The sequence below is a fragment of the Gymnogyps californianus genome, chromosome 7 (assembly GCF_018139145.2).
Source record: "Gymnogyps californianus isolate 813 chromosome 7, ASM1813914v2, whole genome shotgun sequence".
Classification (NCBI taxonomy): domain Eukaryota; kingdom Metazoa; phylum Chordata; class Aves; order Accipitriformes; family Cathartidae; genus Gymnogyps; species Gymnogyps californianus.
In genome coordinates this window covers 22,690,789-22,703,010 of record NC_059477.1, presented here as the reverse complement: position 1 = coordinate 22,703,010, position 12,222 = coordinate 22,690,789, and the positions used below count along the sequence as shown (strand labels likewise).

General features: G+C 39.2%; 1 protein-coding gene across 1 annotated transcript in view; it reads right to left on the bottom strand.

The window, feature by feature from the left end:
- Positions 1–12,222, bottom strand: part of STK39 (serine/threonine kinase 39) — a 106,736-nt gene that overhangs the window by 35,845 nt on the left and 58,669 nt on the right. The window contains exons 11-13 of the mRNA XM_050899811.1: positions 6,755–6,877; positions 6,594–6,626; positions 4,568–4,635 (exon numbers count right to left, since the gene is read on the bottom strand). Coding sequence (XP_050755768.1) covers positions 4,568–4,635; positions 6,594–6,626; positions 6,755–6,877 — 224 coding nt within the window. The remainder of the gene's footprint in view (positions 1–4,567; positions 4,636–6,593; positions 6,627–6,754; positions 6,878–12,222) is intronic.

Here is a 12,222-nt window from a genome sequence, read left to right as displayed (position 1 = left end):
GACCATCCAGTAAAAGAATTACTAAAACGCATTGATACTTCTGCCAGAATTCCTCCTTTGGGAAGGTAATTTTTAATTTTTATGGGTACTATTAACCTTTTTTGGAACATACTACTAAGAAAAAAATGCAAAACTATCATCTAAAATTTGATGGCTTTTGGTGTAGCATAGCCTCATTGTAAAAGAGGGAAAAAAAACAAGCCAGAGGAGCACTTGCTTTTTTTTTTTTTTCCCCTCCTCACTCCTGTTGAAGATTGCGCATCTCCCTAGGCTTTGCCCTGTCCCAAATCTCCAGGCACTACTCTTCAAACCTTTTGGCCCACACTCCCAAGCCTCATATTAAGTTGTTTCTGCCCATCAGGCTCTAAATGTTTGCATCAACTTCCATGACAAACTCTCTGCAACCAAGATAGCTCCCCAGCCAAAGACTCAGCAGTACCGCAAGTGCCATCAGAGTTCTCTCTCCACCACCCCTTCTTGCCTGAGGACCCTGGTGAAACGCCTTCTCCCCTCAGGTCCTAGCCCAGCCAGCCTCCATCACACAGAAAGGGCTCCTTCCCATCTGAGACGCTCAGCCTTTGCTGTCCCCTTACCCCATGGCCCCTCTCTGGGCAAGCAAAAGGAAAGCAATGAAGAGATGAGATCTTCCTGAGCCTTCTCTTGACATGTTTACTTCCCTTCCCCTCTCATCCTCCCCATCAGTCAATTCATTCCTCTTGTATTTTGCCGGTATTTACATTTTTACCCACATCAGTACTGCACTTTTTTTTTTTTTTTTTTTTTTTTTAAAAACAGTCATTCTCAGCATCTAAAACCAGTGTGTTCTGAACTCATCAAGCTACTGCAGTTTATATAATTTGATTGCCTCAAGTGAATTGTTTTAAAAGAAAAAGCTTCCAACATTTTGGATGATATACTGAGCTTTGAGTCTTCAAGTCTGGCATCTAATGTTCACAATGTTTATCTGAGTATCAAGCCACACTTTAAAAGCTACATAATAGTAGCAGATGAAGCATCACAGGAAATTGTTTCTATACTCATACTGTAGCTAACTTGCTACATAATAATATGGTTCATAAGTTACGGTTCATTTTAACAAATCCCATAAAAATCCTCTGATGTGCTCAAGTCTCTATCAGCTATATGACTTAATGATCAATTCACCAAAAGACATCAACAGAATAGTTTAAAATCTGCAGTGGAGGTGGATAAATGCAGAAATCCCTGTGAGGATATTAGCTGTTTACTACCTTACAATCCCAAGGGAATGCTGCGTTACACAAAGCAAGTCATCTACACTGCTTTTATTCACTACAAACGCCAAAACTAGCAGTATTTTTACTTTCAGATGCTCAAAAAAACATTTACTCAGTAAGTTAATTACAACAAAAGGGAGCAGTTAGGGGCCAGAGCATCTTTCTCCATATACAGCTGCCCTAAATGTAAGCTCATCCACCCTGCAATGATCCCAGCATAAGGACAGCTATGTACAGCTGGAATACAGAGGGCAGCTTCCTCTGTAACCCAGGACTGACCGTGAGTGACTGAGGGCCTCCAGGTTTACATCCTATGATACAGGAAATTTATTTTTCAGACTTTTATGAAGGAACTCCATACAACTGCCCTTCTGCTAACAAAACAGAAAAAACAGTTGAATTAGTGCAAAACAGATTACAGCAATAGTTCAAGCACTAACACTTTAATATTCTGAACACTACTGTCTTCCAAAACAGCATCTCTGTAGCCTGTCACTTACATTACCTGGTGTGGTACAAGCTTGTCAATACTTCAGTGGAATGCCAGCCTGAAACCTACTCTGACCTTTGTTTAGCAGAGTGTTAAGGTCCAAGTATCGAGACTCTTTGGGGCTGGGGAAGACGACTCCTAATCCTATGCACATAAAGCAGCACCATACTGTTACCACAGTCGCTATTTCTCTAAAGCTGGCTTTTCTGAATTTGCTCGCTGCAGCTAGACCTAGACCCAAAAATGCAGAACCCAGAAGTCCTCTACTCTCGAGTGCAACCACTCACTGCCAGGCCAGGGCCACTATTAATGTGCTCACAGTAAGGTCAAAGATGAAAAGCTTTTAACAGAATATACTGACAGATACTTGACACTGACAGGCAAATGAGTTGAGATAACTCCCCACAGGTAATCCGATAACGGAAGAAACGTAAGTATTTTGTTAAAAGTTAACAAATAATCATCAGCTCCTTTCCCCAAATAAAGTTTCTGTTAATTTACTGAAGAACAAGACATTTGAATGTAATTCTTGACAAGTATTCAGCAGACTGCACAGCCCCGCCATACTCACAGCAGCCTCAGCTGTTCCCCTCGTGGGGTCAACAGTGAAGAGGAAGCACAACTATTCAAATGCCATCAGAGGTACCTTGCTAAACACAACTTATATAGCACCCAGCCAGTGGCTGCCCTGAATTTCTGTGAATGTTCCATAAACAAAATAGCTCTTGCCTTTAAAGTAGCAAATGTAACGAAATGCTTAAGTACTAACTCTGTATCTACACCATTGGGCAGAGGTATAGGGAGCTTGTAGCCCTCACTCTCAGATGCCACTTTGCAAAGTCCCAGCTAAAGGAAAGGAGTGCTGCTTGGTATACCCCACGCTCCTATATTCCTCCCAACCATCCACACACACACGTTCATTATGTGCTAGCTCTGACCATACTCACATGCTCAGGTTTCCATTGGAACGAAACCCAGACACACAGTGCAAAGATGCATAACTCAGCCTATCTCCTACCACTGAGGCAGAACACAGCCAGAGCTCACATGGGGCCAGGAGTTTGCACCGCAGCGCATTCTTCCCTCCAAAGTAGGTCAGCTTAAATTAACAAAATTCGCTCTGCAAAATTATGCATCAGATTTTTGTTTTTTCCAAGACACCGCCAACAGTGTTCCCCGGCCCCAGAGTGTATCTGCTGTTCAAGACTATTTTGTTTTGTTTAAAGGAAACTTTCTGGTTCCTAAAATTGAAATTCTTGTTTCTTCCCTCTCTACCAATAATCATCTAAACCTTCGTAATTGTAACACATTAATCTAGTTACTACAGACTTGCTTTTAGGGAGGGTAGGGGCAGGGAATTTTTTCACCCATGAATTAAGAGGTTCCTTAACAAGAACAAAAGTTCATCATGCAAACAAGGGTTTGGAAACTCAGGTCTCCTAGGATCCACCTTCCTTCACTTCTGGCTTAAGAGCTGCAGAAAAATGAAAGCTAATCCCTGACATTTCACTGTACTTGCAGGACTGAAATGTTTGCCCTGTGGATATGCCAACACTGCAAGTAACTGGGTAGAAGCTAATTACTCTATAGGTTTCATCGTAATTTAAAAATACCCAATGCACCTCACTAGTACATCCACATAGCAGTATAAATTGGTCTGTTTTGTAAATGGTTTCATCTACCTGTCTGTCAGCAGAGAGATGAAAAAGAATATTGATAGCATAACTGGGCAGTTATGTAAATTGGACAACTAAACCGATTCCAAATAATCTCTAAGTCTTTTCTCTCTGCACAAAAAAATTTATTACTCCTCCCTTCAGTAAACAACTTTTGGCAGCCATGCAATTTTTTGCAGCTGTCACTAGAAAAGCAGTCAAAGAAAAGGGAACGTAATAGATTTTGGAACTTGGCACTCATTCTACATAGATTTTTTTTTTTTTCTGATTACTAACAGTTTTTGATGTTACTGTTTTAAAGCTACTTGTTATGCATAAGTCTGCTATTTGTTTCTAACATACTGGTTGTAATTTTGTAAATATTTCTCTATTTGACTTTTTATCTTTTTGTTACCATAAAAAACCCACAACATTCAACTTTTGCCCATAGCAATAATTAAGAGTTTACAACCTCTCATAGATAACCTGTCAATACAAACTGGATGTAAAGAAGTTTTAAAGTGAGTGGCAGTAAGTTTTTTAACTAAGTTAGTGATTTAAGGAAAGTGGCTGTAAATACATAAAAATTTATCAAAGCTTCTTATGAAAAAATACTTTTATCCAGGAACAAGACCACATAATTAAACAATTCAAATCTTAGTTATAAACTGATTTTAATTAAAGGTAACCTGACTCATTTTAACTACGTATAAATTTAAGTCAGACAATGTATTTGTATCCATTTTCTAAAATATCTGTCACTTCTCCACAGTGGCTGATCAAACTTGCCAGTGAAAAACGTTTTGAGTAGGCAACTTGTAATACAGCTATGGTTTATTTCTGTCAGAGGCTGACTGCTGAAGTGTGAAAGAAACTCATTAAAAATCTCTCACTGTGATCCTGCATTGCAAGGAAAAAAAGAAAGAAAATACTTAATGAAGGGTACACTTAGCCTGAAGCCACATTCATATTCTGCTTTTCATTTTACACTATTTCAGTAAGCAATTAAAAGACGGCAATTAGTCACAGAAACACTATTCATACTGGTCATACTGGAAGATTAAAGAGGTTAACACTTATGTTAATATTATGAAAGTAATCAGGGAGATCAAGAATAATACAGCCAACTAAAAAGGAATGCTAAAATAAATAGAAGAATCTCTTACCTTAGTCTTAAGACAAGATTCACTGCACATGGAACTTCACTATATTCGTCACTAACAGCAGGCTGAGACTATTAAAGAAAAAAAAGCAAGAAGTCTTATAAAGGATGCCAAAGTAAAAAAAAATCCTGAAATACTTGCCATGCTAACAGTTTGAAGTTAGCACAGAATATTTTACACATCCTCTAACTCTCAAAAACCTTTTAAATACTTTCAGTAACACAGTCTAAAATATAGCTGATACCAGTAAAACTGCTATATTTCAATTACAGAGATACATGATAAGGCCTGCATTAAAGCACTGACTGTAAGAGCTTTTAATCCACCTTGCATCAAAGCTCCAATAACCTATTAAATAATACGCACACAGTGAGAATACCAAGCTACTACTCATTATTTTTGTGGAACAGTTTCGGTTGTTAAGGAAGTTTTGCATCTACCCATCTGCAAAGAACTAGTAGCATATCAAAGCGGGCATCACAGCTCAGAGAATGTCTTTTCACAGAGAAAAATCAGGAATACAGATATCTTTCACACTATCACTCCTCCCTCACACTATGATACCCTCCTCAGTCCTCAACTAACAATTATATAAAGTCTCAAGCAAAAGCGTACCATACATACAGAGTACCTCAGGGTCCTCTACCCTACTATGATTTCATACCCAACTTGGCATATTGTCACCACTCACAGAAGCCTGTTCAAAGGTTACAGTCAACTCCTCCCAAAATAATAACTTGCATCACAAATCTCATTTGATTGTTTCCCAACAGTTTTCCATATTAAAGCTAGTTTAAAAAAGTGTTACACAAGATCTATATTTTATTATCCGTGTATTTTAAACGAAAGTTAATGAATATTTGGAAAATTATTTAATCACTAAAAGGGGAGTAGATTTTTTTCTACTTCAATTAAGTTCCTTCCATTCATATAAACTACTACTATTATTTCTGCATTTTCAACAGACCTGTTATTTCAGTGTATAGAATGTGCAGCCCAATGACCTACAGGGGCACACCAACAGTGACAAGCTGCACTAGTCTCAGTTCCACGTCATCTTCTGGAGCATTTAGGAAAACAAAAATCAACAAAAGACTTCAAACAGAGTTTTTTTTTCTCCTTCGTAAACTAAACAACTCATAATAAGAGTTACCTATATAAACTGAGTCACAAACTGCAGAACTGTCAATTTCTAAGACATAAAAAGACTGTCTGATGAAATACCTTTTTTTTCCCCCCACATTCAGATTACATAAGACATCTCAGATGCTGAAGCGCTATGTAAACTAGCTATGCAATGGAAAGACTGGGGTCATCACAGGAGCTAACAGGACCAAACCTGGCAGGAAGCTGTTAGTCTCTTAGAAGATTTCTATGACACCGATGAAAATCAGAAAATCTAAAATTGCAGGTGAAGTGGCAAGGATCACCCACCCAAGGAACAGACATTTTTAAAAGAGCACTTTGGCTGTAAGCCAGTAATCCTATTAAGCAATTATTTATAGCAGCAATGCTTCCCACACCCTCAGCACAGGGCCATGAAACTCAATATGGTATTTTATTCCTCTGAATTAATCTACTATGCCACAGTACTGAACTATTTTACTGTATATGGGATGAAGCATTTTAATTATAAGCTACATGTCGTGATACAAATCCTAAGAATGAAAAATTATTTGGAGATCATCTGGCTGCTCCGAAACAGCCATCATTACTCTGACAAAAGGACAGCAATTAGTGTGATCCAGTTACAAAGATTCATTAAAAACAACCAAATTACCTATCTTAACCAATTCTCCTGGGCATGAACATAACATGACTTTAAATTTCCTATCCATTTTATCCACTATGTGCTCAAGTTAATTGTTACAGGCCCAACTGCATACAGCTCTATCCTCACAAGTACTTGCCATACAAGGCTGCAGAACAACACTCCCGCCTCAATTCACATTTTTAACAACAGAAATGAAAAAGAAATCCCTTCACTCGAACACTTGGAAGAAAAAAAAATTGATAAAGACATTTTTACCTCTGTGTTCTCCTCCTCTTTTACTCTTCGTGACTGGAAAACAAATGCAGTGAGATATGAGCTATGCAGCTTTATAAATTAAAGATCCAGAAATACTAACAATTAACATTAAGACAGAATATCTTGCAGAGTGTAAATGTCTTGGCGCAAAGAAAAGTTACCTTTTCCTGAGAAACAGCAGCTTTGCCTTCCTCACTCTTCTCATCCATTTCATCATCACTCCATTCCCAGTCCCCATCTTCTGTTTTATGGAGGTGACCACTGGAACCTGGTACTCGTCTGACCTACCAAAATATTAAGTGTTCACCATTACACAGACATCTTTAGTCTTTATCGGTGTTCTGATCAATCAGCAATTCTTTGTTATTGTTATTCTATATGCTTTCATTAGTTTGCTGAAGGAGTCACTGGCGTACTGGAATATCTGACCTCAGGGGTCATTCTTGAGCCAGTGAGAACAGCTAAGCTATGCAAAATTCATACAGGGAAACGGGGTTTGGATACATTTTACAACTGCTTAGGAACAAGCTCAAGTAGATGACAGCTGCTTACTATGAACTAACCCCCGAAATGAAAGGAAGCTATTCAAGGAAGCAGAAGTTACACAGACAAGGTTGTTCTTGGGACACAAGTCTTAAAAACTTCAATTGTTCTGCTAAAGAGCTTTAAAATGTGTAAAGGTGTTAAGGGTACTTTAAAAGTAAAATTATCCTTATTTAAAAAAAAAAAAAAAAAAAGGCAGCTATATGCAGACTGAGAAGGTAGGCAGCCATGCACCACACCAAACTAGTTGGGCAAACTCCTGTAGATCAAACAGTCTAACAAGGCTTAATAGGAGTATCCAGCAGCTAAATCTGAAAAATCAAATACTCTTCTGATGCCATCTTGCTCTTTTTCAGAGCCTGCCAACACGCTTGTTTTCCCCCAGATCATGTTTAGCCTATTTGACCAAAACAAAAGAACATCCAACAATTCTTCCCACACCTTGGTATGCATTTATGAGACCCATGAGACGGCTGGAAGCACAGCACAATAAGCAGCAGCCCCACTGGTGTTTAAATTAGAATCAGTTTCTCTAATTATTTCACATTACTGAACCAACGTACAGTTCCCACTGCACAACTTCAAATGCTCGTACAGGTAAGCTCCCCAGCACTATAAATTTGTAAAGCTTAAAGCATATCCTTTGAATTACAAAAAAGGAAAAAAGTTATTCAGGAAAACAGCCTGTACATTGGTAAGAGAACGAAAGGAGCAAATCATTAAGTGTTCACAGCACACAAAAGGGAGAACTAACTTGGCAGAAAAGCAGTTTCAGGCCAAGAACAACTGCTGAAGAAAACATCTAATAAAAATAACTTTTTTAAAAAAATCATAAACTAGATGGTCTTAGCCCAAAATTGTATATCCTGTTTGCCAGTATCCACAGCAACATACAACAGCCTGGTTCAACTTTGGTTTCACAGATTCCTGTCTGTGGTATTTTGATGTCTTGCACTGAAGTATACTGAGCACTGATTAACGTGGTTCTACCATCCTGATGGTTGGTGGCAGTGATGGAAACGCATTCTGCCAGTACATCTACCTCACAAAACAGGAAGATGTTAAAAAAAAAAAAAAAAAAAAAATTTAAATATAAAATCTCATTTCTGACTAGAAAAATTACTGTTTTTTCAACATCATGAAACTTACATAAAGACTAAACTGGTATTAACCTTGCTCTAAACCCCTCCAGTTGCTGCAAAGCACAACGTGAGGAGAGATGCAGCACGTGACAGATTCCAGCTGCTTCTAAATCCCATCAGGTAGTACTTCAGCAAAATATGTGGCATGAAAACAGTATAGGACACTAGAAGTCTGAGCTTGTGAGCTTCTAGAAAACTGTGTGATGCAGACATTAATACAATTTTTCCAAAGTGGCTTTTCATAGAAAGCTGGGCACTTAAGCTATTTCTCTACTGGATTTGGACTGAGCACAGTTTGGAGCTGGCTGGCCTGACACCACAACAGCAAAAGTGAATATGAACTTAGGAGCCTTCTTTCAAAACCTTGTGCATACACAAGCAGGTATCCTTGGTGTCTGTCTGCACTCTTTACCTCTTTTCCTTCCTTCAATCCCCAAACACCCATCTGCTCCTCTCTTCCCTTTTGCACATGTAAGACTAAACCAGAGGCAAGGGTGAAGTTTCCAGAACCTCAGCACATTTCTGTACCTTCTTCACTCCTTATGATATTCCTCCCTTACATTTCTTCCCTGCACAACTGAGTAAGAGTGCCCTACTCAGTTTCTCTGTATTTTGTACTCCTTTGTAACTGAAAAGAGGGGAAACCTATGCAGGACACTGGGGAATATCCTACTACATTACTTGAGGAACAATTCTGCACTATTTTCCCTGTTACCCATACCAGGCTCCTAACGCACCAATTTTAGCTCTAGCTGCCTCAAAACTTGGTACAAGAAGCTCGTGTGCGTTTGGGAGGGAGAACCAAGCAAAAGTCAACAGAAGCAGTAGCACAGCAATTTTTTACTCAGCTGCAATCGGCCCAGGCACAATCAGTGGGCTCTTACTGTCTACATCATCAGGGATTAGCACCGATACAAGGTAATCTAGCAGGCAATTTGCCTGGTGCTTGTCAATATAATTTATTATCCTTCAAGCAACAGTCCTGCCATAGGCTTTTGTTTAACAGCACAAGCATTTTCCCAACAGCTATACACGAACCTATGAGAGGACATCAACCACAACCAAAAGCATGCTTTTCAAACAAATAGAAATGGTTTACAGACACATTCACACACTACATTGTGCACTAATAAAAATCTCTTCGGCATTCATTTTCAGTTGTTGTGAAGACTTATTCTAACTAGAACGATTTTAATGGAGCTTAATGGTGCTGGCAGAGAGTTATAGGAGAAAGCTTTACTCATGAAGATGGAAAGCATTTCAAGTTTTTAAACAGATTGCCTTTTAATAAGCAATAAACAAATGGCTCAAGGAAAAGAAAGTTACTGCAAAATAAAATATCGTGTTAAATTAAATTATTTTCTTGAAAGGTGTCTGAAGGCAGAAAAACAAAAGTTTAGACTTGTACTCTGTTTCAATCAGACTGATTCCCACCAGCACACATATTCACAGGAAAGAAATCATAATTTCAGATAGAGCAAAGTACCCAACCTATTCAACCTTCAAAAATGTGAAGTTGTTGTCTATGGCATTTTTTTATTGGTGGGTATGCTTAACACTTGCATTACTTAGCAAATTAATTTGCACAATTTTTGATTAACAGTGGCTTTGCTCAGGCTCAGTTCTGGTTAAAGCCACAAAGACTCAGTCACATAGGGAGGGCATGTACCCTAGGTGCAGGACAGAGCAAGAGTACTGCAACATGTCTGCAAATAAATTAATTGTCTCTTCATTCATCATAAACCTGTATAACTCTAGTATCACATATTGGATGGAAATATATTAGCTTAAATTTCTGTTGTAACAGAAACTTATCATAACAGACTTGATACTCGTGTAGCGCTGCTTCTCTTCAGATTTTCTGTGTCTTTTCCAGAGCACTTTCATTAACATGCATATAGGTAGTAACACACGTGAAGTATTTTAGGAGACAGCTAGCATTTTACCATATTCAACTCACATTAAAAAAAGCAAAAATACACCAGAAGAAGTAAAGGAATAAAATCTACATTATACAGCTAAAGCTTTTTAGGCTTTGAATTTGGCACAGCCAGAGAGCCACTTTAAAGGACTAAGATAAGACAACTGAGACAATCTATTAGTTTGCTACCATGGGAAGAGACAATCCTGAGATGTCCATCAGGGCTGCACCGGGACCTACCTGGTGGTACAGTGAGCAAATTCAACCCACTAGCGTGGGAGAAAAACTAGTCTTTTTTTTCTTTTCTGAACAAGTTTTTTGCAAGATTTGTGGGTTAAATCAGCCCATCTTGAGGTCAAACAGCAAAGACTGTAAGCAAAGAGGCAGAAACAAAAGGGGCAGCAAAAGGGAAGTTGGATCATCTTGTTCTGGCAGCAGCAATCCCTCAGGATCCTCAAAATCACGTACTCTAAAATCCTTACAATGCAGCATCATGACTGGAGTGCATGATCTGCCACATCAAGTCTCCTCAAGCTTTCATTCGTGCTCCTACAGCTGTGCAGACAACGCAATTGAAAAATTAACATGGAACACAGTTAGCTTGCAGCCAAATCAGCTTTTTAATTTAGCTGATCATGAGCTAGCACAAGCGCTACAGCCTGCACAAGAGGAGGAGCTGGAATATCATTCTCAGTAGTTGCCCCAATCATCTGTGGTAAGAAACCGTTATAAATTCCCAAAAATGATAGGCATACATATGAACAGGGAGCAAATATATCCAGACATACCATACATTTGTCTCCGTTCCCTTTAGTGAGCATGCTAGTTTAAGTTCTTTAAATCTGTCACACAATCTTTTGTCATTCCTTCTTGTTTTATTCAGCCCAAATACTAGGCTTTCAGTATCAGGCTCAGTATTTCTTCTTCCCTTCCTTCGTCCTGGTTTCAGCTGGGACAGAGTTAACTCTCTTCTTAGTAGCTGGTACAGTGCTGTGTTTTGGATTTAGTGTGAGAATACTGCTGATAACACACTGATGGTTTAGTTGTTGCTAAGTAGCGCTTATCTTAAGCCAAGGACTTTTCAGTTTCCCATGCTCTGCCAGCAAGCAGGTGTGCAAGAAGCTGGGAGGGAGCATAGCTGGGGCAGCTGACCTGAACTAGCCAAAGGGGTATTCCATACCATGGAATGTCATGCCCAGTATATAAACAGAGGGGAGTTGGCCGGGAGGCGCGGATTGCGGCTCGGGAACTAACTGGGTATCGGTCAGTGGGTGGTGAGCAATTGCATTGTGCATCACGGTTTTTTTTCTCCCCCCCTTCCTTTTTTTTGTTATATTCCTTTTCATTACTATTATTATTATTATATTTCTTTATTACTATTGTTAGTATTATATTTTACTTTAGTTATTAAACCGTTATCTCAACCCATGAGTTTTACTTTTTTTTTTTTTCCCCCCTTTCCTCCTCCTCACCCGACTGGGAGGGGGAAGGGGGAAGCGGCTGCGTGGTGCCTAGTTGCTGACTGGGGTTAAACCACGACAGCCTTTTTGGCGCCCAACGTGGGGCTATGTTTCCACCCCTGGGGCAGTCGATTCCAGGTGTACTGGACACCCCTCCAAGTGAAAGCAAACTGTGGCTGGCACTCTGCTGCCAAAGGGATTGAAAAAAATGCATTAGCAACATCAATTGTGGCATACCACTTAGCTGCTTTTGACTCCAGTTCATATTGAAGTTCTAGCATGTCTGGCACGGCAGCACTCAGCGCTGGCGTGACTCGAAATGGTCACAGTCTCCCCTGGAGGCGTGGGTTCTTAAAAGGCTGTCGTGGTTTAACCACAGTCAGCAACTAAGCACCACGCAGCCGCTTCCCCTTTCCCCTCCCAGTGGGGTGAGGAGGAGGAAAGGGGGGAAAAAAAAAAAAAGTAAAACTCGTGGGTTGAGATAAGAACAGTTTAATAACTAAAGTAAAATATAATACTAAGAATAGTAATAATATAATAATAGTAAAGAAAAGGAATATAAC